The sequence below is a fragment of the Vipera berus genome (assembly GCF_964194415.1).
Source record: "Vipera berus genome assembly, chromosome: 4".
NCBI classification, from domain to species: Eukaryota; Metazoa; Chordata; class Lepidosauria; order Squamata; family Viperidae; genus Vipera; species Vipera berus.
Window position 1 is genome coordinate 33,456,116 of NC_138206.1, and position 17,354 is coordinate 33,473,469.

The window sequence follows — 17,354 nt, forward strand, 5'->3', positions numbered from 1 at the left end:
ATTGACTTACTCTCCATAGCATCAGAGGGCAGGACAAGAAGTAATGGGTGGAAGCTTATTAAAGAAAGATCCAACCTAGAAGTAAGGAGAAATTTTCTGAGAGCAAGAATAATTAATCAGTGGAATATCTTGCCTCCTAGTGTTGTGGGTGCTCCATTAATGGAGGTTTTCAAAAATAGACTGGACAATCATTTGACAGGGATAGTATGAGGCTCTTGCCATGAGCAGAGCATTAGACTCTGATTCTATGTTCTATTGATGTATAATGATACTCTGTTTTAACCCAATATCCAGCATTGTTATTATTTCATAGGTACCTTTTTTCTGCTTAAACAAAAGGCAAATAAAATTGTAGCTGTCTCTAAGTACAGATAAATCATTGCAGTTTTTTGATCAGCAGAACTAGTAACAATTTAAACAAATAAACTCTAGTAACTGTTCCCAAAGTCAGAAAGGCAAATAAAGAGAAGACATCTTCTTCATACATCTCTTTTCACTGCAAAAACATTTTCTAGAGGGAAGGAAGCCATTCAATTCATGCCTTAAGCTTAGCAGATTTAATTAATATGCTATATTTGAACATGTGACAGATCAAAAGCTGAAATGGAATCCAATTTGAAAAAAAGAGTAATTAAGATCTCCTTTTACCTTTAACTTATACATGCATGTAATTTGTTTGAAGATTTGATTTAATAAACAAATTATGATCAATTAAAATGAATAATAAATTAAGCTCTGTACAACAAAAAGAGCAAGGGAGAACTAAGTACTTTTATTGTCCAAATGATTCTATGGTATCTAGATGTTAAGTCAAGCCTCACTACCTATAGATGCCACACTAATTTTTCTTTTAATATTTTTTAAATTAATGATTTATTTAAAAATGTTTAGAGCGCTATCTTGCATGGGATGGGGAAAGGGTTGAACATTTCAACTACTCACTCAGTGTCTTTATTTTATTCCTTATATAACTCAGGGTGTTTGTGTGTGTAAAAGAAAGTTGGTTTCCCTTTTTTCTATTGGTTTGCATAACAGAACCACGATGACAGTAAATAAACTTCTACAAATCATAATTTTAAATTGAATTAAGAAAGGACTCAGCCTGAATTACTGCTTTATTCACTGTCTGTGTGTTATGCTAAGCCTAATCAAACACAGTATAGTGTGCAAACCTGGTGTTTCAGGCTAGCAGTTGAAAAACAGGTTAAAGTAAGATGCAATTATAGTCTTCTTGTAGGAAGATAAAATACATATTATCAGGTATACCACTCCTGTCACATGGTTTAATTCTTAAGATCATATTTTATAACTGATGAATAACTGGAGCAAAACAGTTGCTTAAACAGTGTAAATAATGACAGATTAAGTGTAGCACATCAGAAGCCATAAGCCTGAGAAAGTCTTCCTAAATATATTTATTAAACGTATGGTCCCAAAATGAACTGATGACAGCCATTCATTCAGGCAGACAGGCTTATATCCTTCCCTAATTGTCAACAGAATGAATGGCGAGCATTCATTTACATATATGAGATTGCATAATAAACCTTTTCTTATGACATACTGTAATAAAAAGATTACTACTTGTAGTTTGGCAGAATTTTTGCAATACAGGTAGTCTTCAACTTACAACCTCCATTGAACCCAAAATTTATGTTGCTAAGTGAGACATTTGTTAAGTGAGTTTTGTCCCATTTTACTACCTTGCTTGCCAGTTGATAAGTGGATCACCACAGTTGTTAGGTTAGTAACATGGTTGTTAATTGAATCTGATTTACCCATTGACTTTGCTTGTCAGAATGTCACAAAAGGTGATGGCATGATTCAGGATACTGTAACTGTCATAAATATGAATCAGTTGCTAAGCATCTGAATTTTGATCACATGACCATGAGGATTCTGCAATGATCATAATTGTGAAAAATAGTCAAAAGTCACTTTTTTCATTTCAGTAAATGAACTGCTGTAAGTTGAGGACTACCTGTATAACCCAATAACACTGAAGCATCACATGGAAAAATATTCTACAGAGTAGCATTGAAAGTCCATGCATAATCAAAGAGGAAAAAGGTTAATATCCCTCATACTGACAAATAGTTTGGGGAAAAAAGCAAGTGACACACAAGATTAATATTGGTGAAAGATAATTACAATCCTTAAGTATTGCTAAAGGAACACTGAACAAAGGATCATTTGCAATATACGTACAACAAGCAGTAAAAATATATGCAATTGCTAGTTAACATAGTACAACTTGTACAGCACCACCAAACAATGTAGTCCCTGCATTTCATGGCCCTTCTGTCTTAACGTCAATATTTTTCTCTACCCTTTTATATAGTGCTAGATGGGGGAATAATATCCACGCATCAAAAACACGTCTAACTCACGCCAACCGTTGATATAATAAATATATTAAAAGGTTCTGCTTTCACTGCAGACAACTTACATGAAGTCCCTTATTAAACAAAAACCGAATCACCTAAGGAAACGAACAGTACGAGACTAACGGCAGCAGCATATACTTATAATGTAATAAAACCGTGCACTTGTAGTCCTCTGACTATAGAAAATGCACAAAAATCCGATCCGGAAGGAACAGAACGGGATTAATGTTCATAAAAACACGACAGTAACCTCACTGTTGTTACCATCATCTATCCAGCAAAAGACACTATTAGCCTGCCCACTTCGCCATTTAAGGGGCGTACCATACTGCCCTGCCAAATGTTTTAAAACCCTCCGCAGAGCTTCCTCCAAGGCTTCCCCGCAGAATCTACTGCTCCTCCCGAAGGAAGGCCCTCCATTCTTGTTCCAGGGAAGACAAACCGTGAAACAGCTCTAATTACGATCGACCAGCCTGTCGATGTTCCTTTTTCCTCTCACCTCATCCGATGAAGCCACACTACCCCTCCAACTACCCTCGCCTTTGTTGATTCGGATCGCCGCCGGCAGATTGTTGCGCTGCCTCGCGTAGCATTTCGCGCCCACTTCCGGTAGAGGCGCCGCCCTTTCGGAGCAATGATGGTGTGAAAACCCGTAGCGAGGGGATTGAAAGCCAGCCGCGGCTCGTCCAAGTTTTGGGTCCTGGCGCATCTGCCGGCATTGTTGCTTGCAGAGATGTTTTGCGTTTCAGAGCGCTTCGGATACGCGCTCGTTCCATGCCACCCAAGGACGTTGTGTAAGTCCTCTCGAAGAAACGTCACTTTGCAATTCGCCAAAGTCGGAACTCAGTCCTGGCTTATTTTAAAACTATTTCCAATTAAGGAGAATGGAAAGATGGAGTTCATCCGTGAAAGAGAAAGTTGGGGGGGGGGAGGGGAAATAACTTAAAAACCTACATGGAGCTGTGAAGTGGAAAATAAACTCATCGGCAATATCAGTCTAAAAACCAAGCGACTTTGCATGACCTGCCTTTGGAGTAGAGGTGTTCTGTAAATGGGTCGGGAAAGTCTTGTCAATTTTAAGAGTAAATTATATTTAGTGCACTAGACTTTACAGAGACAGTTGTGTATAGAGTCGTAACTTGAAATGGCTGAGTAAATACAAACGTACTTTTCAAGTAGACAGTTATTTGAAGTCACAACTGCCAAAACAAATTAGGGAGATATTTACATGAGCAAGATTCGAACAGCTTGACACAATGGTCAGATATGGAAGATTTCATGCTATACCCTACAAATGAGCGTCTGCATTTGCGGAGCAGCAGAGGTAGAAGACCTGGCTCACATCCTATTTGACTGTAGCCTGTATAAGAGGGTGAGAGACAGGTATCTTGGTCTATATACCAAATGAATGACCCATTCGGATCCCCATATCAAAACAACTTACCTTATGTCTGGCCAGAACTTGAAAATAACATTTAACGCAGCACAGTACTTAAACAAAATGGTTTGGCTGAGATCTGCATATGTGGGACTGATTGGGGTAGATTGCAAGGGCGACTCCATTTTATCATATTTTATCTATATCTTAAATTATTGTACACTATTACAATTTCATTTTAGATTGTATTTTATTCCCATTTCATTTTAAATTGTATTTTATTCTAATTCCATTTAAAATTGTATTTTATCAAATTCCATTTTAAATTGCTTTTATCAAATTTGAGTAACAATTTGTTGCTGGAACTTTGCACTTTGATATGGCCCAAGGGCTAATCAATATAGATTTACAGTCATGGCCGAAATTTTTTTTATTTATTTTTTTATTTTAATTCCATTTATATCCCGCCCTTCTCCGAAGACTCAGGGCGGCTTACAAGCTTAGCAGAAATTGTTGGCACCCCAGAAATTTTTCCAGAAAATCAAGTATTTCTCACAGAAAAGTATTGCAGGAACACATGTTTTGCTATACACAGGTTTATTCACTTTGTGTGTATTGGAACACAACAAAAAAAGGGAGGAAAAAAAGCAAATTGGACATAATGTCAAACAAAACTCCAAAAATGGGCTGGACAAAATTATTGGCACCCTTAACTTAATATTTGGTTGCACACCCTTTGGAAAAATAACTGAAATCAGTCGCTTCCTATAACCATCAATAAGCTTCTTACACCTCTCACCCGGAATTTTGGACCACTCTTCCTTTGCAAACTGCTCCAGGTCTCTCTTATTGGAAGGGCGCCTTTTCCCAACAGCAATTGTAAGATCTCTCCACAGGTGTTCAATGGGATTCAGATCTGGACTCATTGCTAGCCACTTCAGAACTGTCTAGCGCTTTCTTGCCATCCATTTCTGGGTGCTTTTTGATGTATGTTTGGGGTCATTGTCCTGCTGGAAGACCCAAGATCTCGGATGCAAACCCAGCTTTCTGACACTGGGCTATACAGTGCGACCCAAAATCCTCTGGTAATCCTCAGATTTCATGATGCCTTGCACACATTCAAGGCACCCAGTGCCAGAGGCAGCAAAACAACCCCAAAACATCATTGAACCTCCACCATATTTCACTGTAGATACTGTGTTCTTTTCTTTGTAGGCCTCATTTCATTTTCGGTCAACAGTAGAATGATGTGCTTTACCAAAAAGCTCTATCTTGGTCTCATCTGTCCACAAGACATTTTCCCAGAAGGATTTTGGCTTACTCAAGTACATTTTGGCAAACTGTAATCTTGCTTTTTTATGTCTCTGTGTCAGCAGTGGGGTCCTCCTGGGTCTCCTGCCATAGCGTTTCATTTCATTTAAATGTCGACGGATAGTTCGCGCTGACACTGATGCTCCCTGAGCCTGTAGGACAGCTTGCATTCCTTTGGAACTTGTTTGGGGCTGCTTATCCACCATCCGGACTATCCTGCGTTGCAACCTTTCATCAATTTTTCTCTTCCGTCCACGACCAGGGAGATTAGCTACAGTGCCATGGGTTGCAAACTTCTTGATAATGTTGCACACTGTGGACAAAGGCAAATCTAGATCTCTGGAGATGGACTTGTAACCTTGAGATTGTTGATATTTGTCCACAATTTTGGTTCTCAAGTCCTCAGACAGTTCTCTTCTCCTCTTTCTGTTGTCCATGCTTAGTGTGGCACACATAGACACACAATGCAAAGACTAAGTGAACTTCTCTCCTTTTTATCTGCTTTCAGGTGTGATTTTTATATTGCCCACACCTGTTACTTGCCCCAGGTGAGTTTAAAGGAGCATCACATGCTTGAAACAATCTTGTTTATCCACAATTTTGAAAAGGTGCCAATAATTTTGTCCAGCCCATTTTTGGAGTTTTGTTTGACATTATGTCCAATTTGCTTTTTTTCCTCCCTTTTTGTTGTGTTCCAATACACACAAAGGGAATAAACCTGTGTATAGCAAAACATGTGTTCCTGCAATACTTTTCTGTGAGAAATATTTGATTTTCTGGAAAAATTTCTGGGGTGCCAACAATTTCGGCCATGACTGTATTTATTTATGTGTATAGAATCATGGTCCAAAAGATTGAATTAAGCTTTCAAAATAGTTGAGTCTAAGAATTAGCTATTGCTCTCTTTTGAGAATATTATTACCTTCAACCCAGTATTCCAGTTACCTAACCATAAGAAATTGTGCTTTATCTATGTTGATTTTCTTCAGAAAAAGCAACCACTGTCTTATAGATTGTTCTTGTAAATATGAGTTGGTAAAAATGCAAATCAAGGTAATCAATACAGCACTTCCATAAAAAATAACCATCTAGCTTTTACCAGAAATGAATCCAGAACATCTGCTGCTCTTAGTTGAAATCTCTAATTCTGATGCTAGATGAATAAGCTTTGATATTACTGATAAATGGGCTTTAGTCTCACTAGAGCTTTATTCAGTTCTTGCTGTATTGAGGCAGTTGTAATGAAGATAGGCATTATTTTTCCGTAACAACAGTTAGGTGTCACTGTAAAACACTACTGGGAAAACTATTGTTTAGCTAATCTATCATTGCTAACAGATGTTTAGGGGAAAGGAAAAATTATAAGATATAAATCAGAAATAGAAAACTTGTAAATGGAAGATGACATTTTTGGGTTTGTATTCTTCCCTTGTGAGCCAAAGCAATTATAAAATAAAATAACCCATGAAAGCACTCAACTTTCCTCAAACTGTTTTAATCCCAATTTTAAGTTATTTTTCCAGATTTAATAATTAATGATTATCATTGAAGTGATTTGGTTGCACTTTTCAGCTAGTTGTGCAGTCTCTTATGGCTGGCTCTAGATTTTTTCCCCCCATTGCCTCTGTTCACTGCCCTGGAAGGTATAATTTTCTTAGCAACTATAAATCAGTCTAAATTGTGCACATGCATTCTTGAAATAATATCCATACCTTTTCCAGATAAATGTGTTTAGATACACATTTTAGGTACATACAGATTTATAGCCCTTAATTCAGAAGTACCCTTGAAATGGTCTACATAAAGTACATTAAAAATATTAGATAAATGTAGGCAAGAGTTTACATTTTTATGGATTATTAAAGTACATTTTTATACTTCAACAAAGCTGACAAATGCAATAGTTCAGTTAAGGAGTGGTTTAAAAAACGATATCATGATTACTATATTTTAAACATGAGGCAGATAAAAATAATTGTCTTAATACAATAATTTCAAGCCTACTTCAGTATAACACTATTTTCAAGTGTAAACCTGTTATACAGATCTTTAAAAATATGCTTTGATTTTAAAAAGGAACACCAGTGAAAAAACTGTAATAGCCTCTGTCACTACAGTCTAAGCAGTATTGGAAAACAACAGAATTCTTACAACTCATCCTTCTGGTTGGGTCTTTTTAGAGAGATTCCTGAAATAATAGAAGTATACAGAAGTCTTTGGCATTATTCAAGCAAGATGAGTGTGAGTATGGTTTGCACATAAATTCAAGTTTATGCAAATTGTTTTAGAACACAATAGTAACTAGACTATATTATGTATTTTCTACAACATATTTTCTAAGCTTAAATAATAACAGCTATTTAGATACTCTGAAGAATATTGCTAGCTGGTACAATGTATCTTTTTACATTCTAGTTTGGCATATATGGTCTATGTTTCCTGAGTCACTTTTGCATGTAGTTAAGCAAACTCTAATGCAGGGGTAGGCAACCTTGGCTCTTTTATGACTCGTGGACTTCAACTCCCACAATTCCTGAGCCAGCATGGCTCAGCATGGAAACCTCTCCCTTTCTCCTCAGCATGGTTGGCTCAGGAATTCTGGGAGATGAAGTCCACGAGTCATAATATAGCCAAGGTTGCCTAGCCCTGCTCTAGTGAAATATTTAATAAAATGATGAGTAGAGAGCATGTGAGAGGGCCAATAAAAATTAATAATATGACAAATTATATTCCTGAAAAATATCTATGCTAGCATTCACCGGACTCTCTCTCCTCCTGCGACCTACCCGGAGCTGGATGGTGACCCCCTGAGATCCTGATCACTGTGAGAGGGTGACCATGTTCTCAGGAGCCACTACTTCAGCTCTGTGGTCTTGATATGCAGTTATCCCTACCAGCTCGTCCTTTACTCCTATTTCCACCTCTGATGGCTTACACCAGAAGTGAGCTACTTGCCCTGAGAGCTTCCCCACTCTCTCAGAGATGGCCATCAGACCTACGCCGCCGTTTCCTTAATGACGGGTCCTGGGACCCCGAGAGGTGGCATGGCGCCAAGAAGAGGCTCTTGGGTTTTCTTTTAAAATTTTTTGAAGGGTTAGGGAGGGGGGAGGGTCAGGCCCAGCAAATCGAGGGGAAGATCCCACCGGACCTGTCTCAGCCTAAGTTGGCCAATGGTCGCGGCAATATGAGGGTCATGGAGAGTCTTGTAAACCAGGGGGATGGGACAGGGATACCGATCCCCACAGTAATTGGGAATGGCAGCAGATGGAGGAGCAGAGGGTCATATCGTATTCTGAGATCACGCCCACGCTATCTTCTTGCTGTGGCGCGCTCTGACCCTCTGGCTCCCGCTTGCTGCCCTGGGGAAGAGGGAGGTCTGACTCCTGAGCTCAGGCTGATCTATTTTAATGCCAGGTCTGTTGTGAATAAAGCTCCCCTCATCCATGACTTGATCGAGGAGGAAGGCGCAGACCTGGCATGCATCACGGAAACCTGGCTGGGCCCAGAGGGAGGGGTCCCTCTGACTGATTTATCCCCCCCAGGTTTCCGTGTGCTACATCAACCTCGAGCTCAGGGTAGGGGAGGTGGCGTGGCGATCGTTATCAGAGAGACCCTCCATCCGCGGGAGGCCACTGCCCCTCAGATAGACGGATGTGAATCCCTCCTCTTAAGGTGGGGTCCTGGTGGTCAGTTGGGCCTACTTCTGGTATACCTCTCTCCAAGCTGCACAGCAACGGTTCTACCCAAGCTACCTGACGCCATCTCAGGATTGGCGGTCGAATTTCCAAAGCTTATGGTACTGGGAGATTTTAATCTACCTTCCCTGGGCAGTGCATCAGAAGTGGCCCGAGAGTTCATGGCCTCCATGACGGCCATGGACCTTACTCAAATTACTCAGGACCCAACTCACGAGGGAGGAAACATGCCGGATCTAATTTTTGTCTCTGGGCAGTGGCTAAATGGGATGGGTGGGGTTACTCCAACATCACAACCCCTTTCATGGACAGACCACTACCTCCTGCGGTTGGGCCTCCGTCACGTCACCCCCCGATGTCAGGAAGCGGAACCGACCAGGTGGTTCCGCCCCAGGCGCCTGATGGACCCAGATAAATTCCAGATGGCGCTTGGACCGATTCCCACCTCCCTCTCCCACAACCCGGTCGAGTCCTTAGTTAATGCCTGGCAACAGGCTGCTTCGGAGGCGCTCGACCGCGTTGTCCCTTTGCGGCCTCTGACCCGGCGCAAGTCCCGACTCGCTCCTTGGTTCTCCAAGGACCTGCGGGAGATGAAGCGCCAGAGAAGGGGCCTAGAGAGCATTTGGAGAGCCAGTCGGTCCGAGCCTGACCGAACACAGTTAAGATCCTTTTCTAGATCCTATCTTGTGGCAATGAGGGTGGCAAAGCACGCCTACTTCACCACCCTCATTGCGTCCGCAGATAATCGCCCGGCCGCCCTATTTAGAGTGGTCCGCTCCCTTTTAAGTCAAGAGACGGGAGAGGACCCCCTACATGGACGGGCTGAGGAATTTAGTAAATATCTGGTGGACAAAATTGCTCAGATTCGGGCTGGTCTGGACTCTGACTGGGCAGTATCTAACGAGAGGAAAACGATGAAGTTGGCCAAGTACATTTGGGAAGAGTTCGATCCTGTGACTCCGGATGAAGTGGACAAGATCATGGGGAAACTAAGTGCCGCCACATGTTTGTTGGACCCGTGTCCCTCCTGGCTAGTCTATGCTTCTCGGGAGGTTACACGAGGCTGGCTCCTAGCAGTTATCAATGCCTCACTGAGTGAAGGGTACTTCCCTGCTGCCTTGAAAGAGGCGGTGGTAAGGCCCCTCCTCAAGAAACCGGCACTGGACCCAGCTGTTTTAAACAACTTCCGTCCTGTCTCCAACCTTCGCTTCCTTGCGAAGGTCGTTGAGAGCGTGGTGGCACGACAGCTCCCTTTGAACCTGGAGGAAGCTGAATATCTAGATCCGTACCAATCGGGTTTCAGACCGGGGCACAGCACGGAGACGGCATTGGTCGCGCTGGTGAATGATCTCTGGCGGGCCCGAGATAGAGGTTATTCTTCTGTCCTGGTCCTATTAGATCTATCAGCGGCTTTTGATACCATCGACCATGGTATCTTACTGCGTCGTCTTGAGGGGCTGGGAGTGGGAGGCACCGTTCTGCGTTGGTTCTCCTCCTACCTCTCGGACCGTTCGCAGACGGTGTTGGCAGGAGGGCAGAGGTCAAGCCCTAGGCCTCTTAATTGTGGAGTGCCTCAGGGTTCGGTGCTCTCGCCCCTCCTGTTCAACATCTATATGAAGCCGCTGGGAGAGATCATCCGTAGCTTCGGGGTGAAATATCATCAATATGCTGATGATACCCAGCTATTCATCTCCACCCCGAACCAACCCAGTGATGCCCTCGATGTGATGTCCCGTTGTCTGGAAGCGGTACAGATTTGGATGGGAGAAAACAGGCTTCGACTCAACCCGGCCAAGACTGAGTGGCTGTACATACCGTCATCTCGTTTAGTCCAAGAGGTTCCATCTCTGACTATAGGAGGAGAGATGTTACCTCCCATTGATAAAGCACGCAATCTGGGCGTCCTCCTAGATTCACGACTCAGTTTTGAAGATCACATTGGAACCGTGGCTAGGGGGGCATTTGCCCAGATTCGTCTTATATACCAATTACGCCCCTTTTTGGACCGAGATGCCCTACGTACAGTCACCCACGCACTCGTTACCTCCCGTATTGATTACTGTAATGCTCTCTACATGGGGCTGCCCTTAAAGACCACCCGGAGGCTTCAGCTGGTGCAGAGTGCAGCTGCGCGGGTTGTGATGGGAGCTTCCCGATACTCCCATATTACACCCCTCCTGCGGGAGCTGCATTGGCTACCAGTTGCCCTCCGGGTGAGATTTAAGGTGCTGGTACTTACCTTTAAAGCCCTACATGGCTTAGGTCCGGGATACTTGCAGGACCATCTGCTGCCGGGAACAAATTCCCATCGTCCAGTACGCTCACACAGAGAAGGCCTCCTCAGGGTACCGTCAGCTAGGCAATGTCGGCTGGCGACCCCCAGGGGGAGGGCCTTCTCTGTGGGAGCACCAACCCTATGGAATCAGCTCCCCCCTGAGCTTCGGATAGCCCAAAACCTCCAATCCTTTCGCCGCGGCCTCAAAACACACCTGTTCCACCAAGCTGACCTAGACTGACAGGCATCTTAATTAATTTATATTTAGTATTTTTAATTCATTTTTAAATTCTCTAATTTTTTATTGCACTGATGTTCTCAATTTCATTTATCTTGATTTATGCACTTATTATATGTTTTATTGTGAGCCGCCCTGAGTCCTTCAGGAGATAGGGCGGGATATAAATCCCATCAATAAATAAATAAATAAATCTCCCATCTATATTAACATACATTTAATTGATAATATAGTTTAATGTGTTTGGGCATAGTGTGATAATTGTTACAGCCTATCATATGCAAGTGATGCTATTATAGTTTGTCCAAAGAGTTAATAAATACTGAATTAATATCAAAAGCAATAACTTAAGAAAGATAAAAATGTTACAGTTTTAGGATTTTATGATTAGATTTGTTATGACTATAGAAATATTGGTTGTTTCTATTAGCATGAGATATTCTATATTGTATATTTTTAAGGTTTATATTTAAACTTAAAATAAGTGGTTATTTTGTTATATAATTTTAGTGGTTTTTTATTGTTTATATGATGTTTTTGTTTTAATTTAGTGTAAGAGGTTATTTTATTATACTTTCTGAGCTTGATTATTTGCCTGCAGGCATTTCATTACCCAGAAAGGTATCATCTTCAATGTGATAGCACTAATAATATCTGATGTTACATCTGAAACCTAATGCATTTAGATCTAGCCAACTGAAAATAGTTCTGCTTTGAGTTTCTTGAAGTAGGGCAAAAATAAAGGACATGTTCTAGCCAAAGGTGGTATATGTAATTTTGAGTCATGCTGATTTTAGTAGATGAGAAATAATTGCTTGTTTAACTCCTCCCCTTGGGTCAATATGATTGAAGTATCACTTTTCACATGTTTCAAAATCATATTCCTAGAGCTTGTAGTTCAAATACAATTTTTACTGTTTTATGACAATATATGAAAAGCAATACTGTGTATACCATCTCTACATTTTTAATAAAGGTACATGTTTTTTTATAAAATTGTTAAGAGAAACTTGAAAACTTTTAAGAAGTGAAATATGTTTTAATACAATTTCTTTATAGTGGCTACAAATGATTGAAGATATGACCTTCAGGAAAATAATAAATAATTCAGAGTGCCCAGAAAAACTTAAATATGACTTTAACAAAAATGGTGAGCTTAAGCATGTAGATACTAATGAACCTTTTGTTTTTAATTATCAGAATTCATATAAAGATAATCACAAACGCTACCAAATTCTTGGACAGTTAATAACTCAGTATGTTTATGAGCTCCTTGAAAAAGCTTGCAGTCTGCAGAAGATTTACATCCCAACATATGTAGCAGAAAGGGACGCGGTGGCTCAGTGGGTTAGGACACTGAGCTTGTCGATCAGAAGGTCGGCAGTTTGGCGGGTCGAATCCCGAGTGCCGCGTAACAGAGTGAGCGCCTGTTACTCGTCCCAGCTTCTGCCAACCTAGCAGTTCGAAAGCACGTAAAAAATGCAAGTAGAAAAATAGGGACCGCTCCAGTGGGAAGGTAACAGCGTTCCGTGCGCCTTTGGCGTCTAGTCATGCCGGCCACATGACCACGGAGACGTCCTCGGACAAGCGCTGGCTCTTCGGCTTTGAAACGGAGATGAGCACCGGCCCCTAGAGTCGGAAACGACTAGCACGCATGTGCGGAGGAACCTTTACCTTTACCTTATATGTAGCAGACAGTAAAATTTGTAGGTTTTTTTTCATGAGTGAGAATGCATTGAAAAATAGTTCTTTAGTTGTCCTTCTTCAAGATCAGGGGACATTTCGTGCAGGCCACTGGGCACAGAGGACAATAATACATGAAGGCCTTCAACATGGATCTCAGATACCTTTCATTACAATGGCTCTACAGTACTCTTGGGGAGTGATTGTTTTAAATCCTAATGACAATTTTGTAGATCTGAAAATAGAACCAGAATGTTTAAGTCTTTTGGAGAATGATGCTATTTGTCCTTTAAATTTATCATGGGCAGTCCCAAAGAGAAACATCAGTAACCCCGAAGAACATACGACGTATGTTTGGGATCACTTCATTTCAAAGACTGCATCTAGAAATGTAGCCTTCATTGCCCATGGCTATGGGGGATTGATTTTTATCAACTTACTCATGCAAAGAACTTTGGAAGTGATGAACAAAGTGTATGCTGTTGCACTTATTGACTCTAAGCATCACATGGAACATCAGACACAAGGCAATTTCGAGGTACAAACATGGATATGGAAGCACTGTCAAGAGTGGGTATCAAATAGTAAGCCTATAGATACGTCAGTAGGCTACCTTGTGAAAATGGATTGTCCAATAGTCTCCACCGGATCTGAAAAGTACAGTATGGCTCCATCCTCTAGTCTGCAGTCCATCTTCAAGTATCTAAAGAATGCACTGAAAGCTACTACTAAAGACAATTTCAGTCGATCACCTATTGCAACAAGGAGCAAAAATGCCATGAAAAAGAATTAAGAATATGTTTTTCCTAGTTTCTTCTGTCAGAAGAAAAATGTATTTGATGCAAATGCCTAGGCACACTCTTAAGGTAAATTATTTTATGTAATAGATGATTTCTTTTCTTCCCTTTTGGCTGAAGCTGTTATGCATTATGTTATGTAAGGTGCAATTTAAAATACGTTGGTTAGGCTTTATTTTAGTTTTGAAAGGGTACTTTGTACAAATTTGTAATTTAGTGACAGTTTTTTCTTTCAATGTCTTACAAATAAATTCTTTGTCAAAGCTTTTAAAAAACTCCTTTAATCTGAGCCATCAGTAAAACAATGAAAATGTAAATAAGATAAACATATATCAGAAATAAGTTTAAAATCTTGTTTGAAATATTAGTCAATTACCTGTATTTCAGATTAGCATAATTTTGAATGTTCTAAACCTCAGGGTATATTCAAATCAGTATATTCAAATCAGCAGAGAAATGTTCTCCATTTCACAAAAATTACTGTTTAAAATTGTATTTATCTGATAGTGTCACATCAAATTAGATTGATCTTATCTACTGTTAATATTAAGACTGCTTTAGAGCATGATCCTTCAAAATAAAGATTTCCACTTTGTCTGATTTGAATTTCATTTTATTATCCTGCATCCAGTCCCTGTGGACATACATTTTTAAAATATTGCCCCTTCTTGTGACTGAAATAGAGAAAAAGATTTGGGCATCATCAACCCATCTGTAATGCCTAGCACCAAACTTTAGAACTAACAAGTCTGATAGTCTTACAGAAAGGATTGATAAATCATCTATTAAACTAGGGCTGTCTTCAAATTAGTTCAAAATATGTCTAGATAATCTTTCTTGAAGCTGGTTAGCCACAACCTCTGTATAGCTTTTCCCAAATACAGGAGACTAACCTACAATTTAAGAGATATATGGTAGATTTATTAATGTCTAAACAAAGCATTCTATCCTTTCTCCATGAAGTATTAGCTAGGCCACAGTGAATTCAGCCACATTGGGCAAGAATCCAAATAGGCAGTGAATTGTACCATTCCAAGCAGCTTGCCCATATCCTCCAAAATCAAAAATTTATCCAATATTAATCTTATAAATTACTGGACAACACATTACTGTAATTGACTCTGCAAAAATACTGAAATTTAAATTTTCTCAGCTGCAAAGGCTTTCTGCAAAAATCCATTAAAAATAACAAAGTAAGTCATAGCTTCTCACAGCAAATTTGAAACAGCTTTAACTACCTAGGAAAATTTTGCTGGATAGAAGCAGGTTGTGCCTTATGCCCAGAATAAAATTGCATATTTGTTGTACATATATAGCATAGTACCAGTTTGCTATGCCTTAGTAATTTATGATGAGTCCTCTTCTGTGTTCTAGTTATTTACTTGTTTGTATACTATAAGCTAATTTTGAAGAGAACTAGAGAGGCTATTTAGGAGTGATCCTGTCTCTCACTCTGAAGAGTTCCCTATTCCAAGGGCAATTGACATAATCACCTTCATAAGCAACGGTAAAATGGTAAAACTCTAATGACCATCACTCTTGTGCTTTGAGCAAAAGACCAGATCCAGCATGAAAACAGCAATGTGACTCAGCACTAGAATGAATAGGATAGTGTTATATTGGTTTTGGCAGCTATGAATTCCTGGAACGCATCAAGGAGCATCAGAAATGTATTCTGGGATTTGCCACCAAGATTTGCATCTATGTGAAATCTTGGAAAGATAACCTCTTGGTTCAGGATAGTTTCACCAATATGATGATATCCAGTTATACAGCTTCGCCACACACCCATTGGGAGATAACTGTAAATTTCCCATGTTGGTGCCTGAAGGCTGTCAAGGAAAAACACACTCAAACTTCACTCTATTATTACAGAATGGTTGTTAAATCATAAGTTTTCTGATTCCAGGATTGTATCATCTTTGGTTCTTTACTGGCTATGCTGCCCATAATGCAAATTTGAAACCTAGAGTCTTTCTGAACAATCAGCTCCCACACACAGCAGGGTCAGGAGGGCCTTTGTCTGATAAACCAGTTGCAACTCAAAGGTGCAAGAGGCAACTGGACTTTCTTGTTTTTCTTTGAAGTCGTTTCACATCTCTTCCAAGAAGCTTCTTCAGCTCTGATTGGATTGATTTTGCAACCTTATTTAGAATATAATACTCTGAGGACAATCACATACACCTTTGCCTTCTGATTAGATTAACATGGCTGTCCTTGAACACTCCCCAAGTTTCAGGTGGTCCAAATTGCAGCAATCCAGTTTGGTCTAGTGCAGACATGTCAAACTCACAATGTCACGTGATGTCACGCAACTATCGGGACAGTTTTGCCATCGCCGGCAATGGGGTGGGCGCGGCTTCTAGATGAGGCATCTGGCCCATGGGCCGGCAGTTTGACACTCCTACTCTAGTGGTTAAGGCACCTGGATAGAAAGCAGGCCAGAGTTCAAGTCCCACCTTAGCCATAAAAGGCAGTTGGCTGACTTTGGGTCAGTCACTCTCTCACAGTCCTACTCGCTTCACAAGGTTGCTGTAGGGAAAATAGGAGGGTGTGTTAGACATGTTTGCAGCCAAGGCAGGACACAAGTAAATAAATAAACCGATATGCTTAATGGTCAGTCTTGATACTGCAGAGTTGAACTGGTTGGAGTCCATTTCCAAGTGAGCTGGTCACCAGCTTTAAAGCCCTATATCAGGGGTGTCAAACTCAATTTCATTGAGGGCTGCATCAGCATTGCGGTTGCCCTCAAGAGGCCGGGTGGGCGTGGCCTACTGAGTGGGCGTGGCCAGCTCTACATCGTTGGCATCAAGGGTGCCTATGGGGGCCTGGGCAGGAGTGGGGCAGATCTGAGGGTCTCTGGGCCAAGGCCAAGGCAGTGGGGGCCATTCCCTCAGTTTCCAGGATGGCTTTGCGGGCCACATGAAACCACTTCGCGGGCCGGATCTGGCCCCCGGGCCTTGTGTTTGACATGTCTGCCCTATATGGACTGAATATTTAAGAGACTTGGCTTTCCCAAATATACTGTCTCATCTAGATGACCAGTGTCTACAAAGGATCCTGACCTATCAGTCATTGTGGCAGAAGGGTGGCCTAATATCAGGTATTCTCGTCTTATGGAATAGCTTGTCCCCTGAGCTGAATATGTCCCTCCTTCTGGCAACCTCAGAGGCTAGTAAGAACATGGCTTTTCAGGCAACTTTGGGCGATTGATTCTAGAGCTATAGGCATGTGTATGTGTATATATATATATATATATATATATATATATATATATATATATATATATATATATGTATGTATGTATGTATGTATGTATGTATGTATGTATGATGTATGTATGTATGTATGATGTATGTATGTCTCTGTATAGAAATCTATGCATTTTTTTCTTACTGATGTTTTAAAATAGATTTGCACAAATAGATAAACCAGCAACTCCATAATCAGTCATACTATTTTATGAAATCTATTACTGAAAGGACTATACACATAAAATTCTCACCTTATCCTAGAGTTCTGAAGAAAAGGAAAGGATAAAAATCTGTTCTCTCCAGGCATCCTGGTAAAAATTACCTATCTATTTTTAG

The 17,354-nt window shown here is 40.6% G+C and overlaps 2 protein-coding genes across 7 annotated transcripts in view; one reads left to right on the forward strand and one right to left on the reverse strand.

The window, feature by feature from the left end:
- SENP7 (SUMO specific peptidase 7) overlaps nucleotides 1-3,009 on the reverse strand; it is a 42,057-nt gene extending 39,048 nt beyond the window's left edge. For 3 of the 4 annotated variants that reach the window (XM_081327501.1, XM_081327500.1, XM_081327498.1), the window contains exon 1: nucleotides 2,887-3,009. The gene's annotated coding sequence lies outside the window, so the exon portion shown is untranslated. Of the gene's footprint in view, nucleotides 1-2,449; nucleotides 2,668-2,886 lie in introns of those variants that run through there. The other variant, XM_081327499.1, reaches the window with a different exon arrangement.
- A 5-nt stretch (nucleotides 3,010-3,014) lies between these two features.
- On the forward strand, nucleotides 3,015-14,892 carry LOC308667912 (putative protein ARB2BP). Of its 3 annotated transcripts, none has more exons than XM_081327510.1 (4): nucleotides 3,015-3,181; nucleotides 7,257-7,317; nucleotides 12,344-12,597; nucleotides 12,968-14,892. In XM_081327510.1, exons 1-4 carry the CDS (start codon nucleotides 3,162-3,164, stop codon nucleotides 13,758-13,760), a joined length of 1,128 nt encoding a protein of 375 aa, XP_081183636.1. In that variant the 5' UTR covers nucleotides 3,015-3,161; the 3' UTR covers nucleotides 13,761-14,892. The 3 variants fall into 3 exon arrangements, with proteins under 3 accessions (XP_081183636.1, XP_081183635.1, XP_081183634.1); XM_081327509.1 differs by having other exon boundaries at nucleotides 3,026-3,181; nucleotides 12,485-12,597; nucleotides 12,968-14,890; XM_081327508.1 differs by having other exon boundaries at nucleotides 3,031-3,181; nucleotides 7,153-7,317; nucleotides 12,968-14,890.
- The last annotated feature ends 2,462 nt before the right edge of the window (nucleotides 14,893-17,354 follow it).

Bases quoted from the DNA above. Each gene is read 5' to 3' on its own strand.
- LOC308667912 (XM_081327510.1), top strand. From the start codon at position 3,162: ATGCCACCCAAGGACGTTGT. The intron at 7,318-12,343 runs GTGAGTATGGTT...ATTTCTTTATAG, and splicing joins ATTATTCAAGCAAGATGAGT to TGGCTACAAATGATTGAAGA. The intron at 12,598-12,967 runs ATATGTAGCAGA...TACCTTTACCTT, and splicing joins CAGAAGATTTACATCCCAAC to ATATGTAGCAGACAGTAAAA.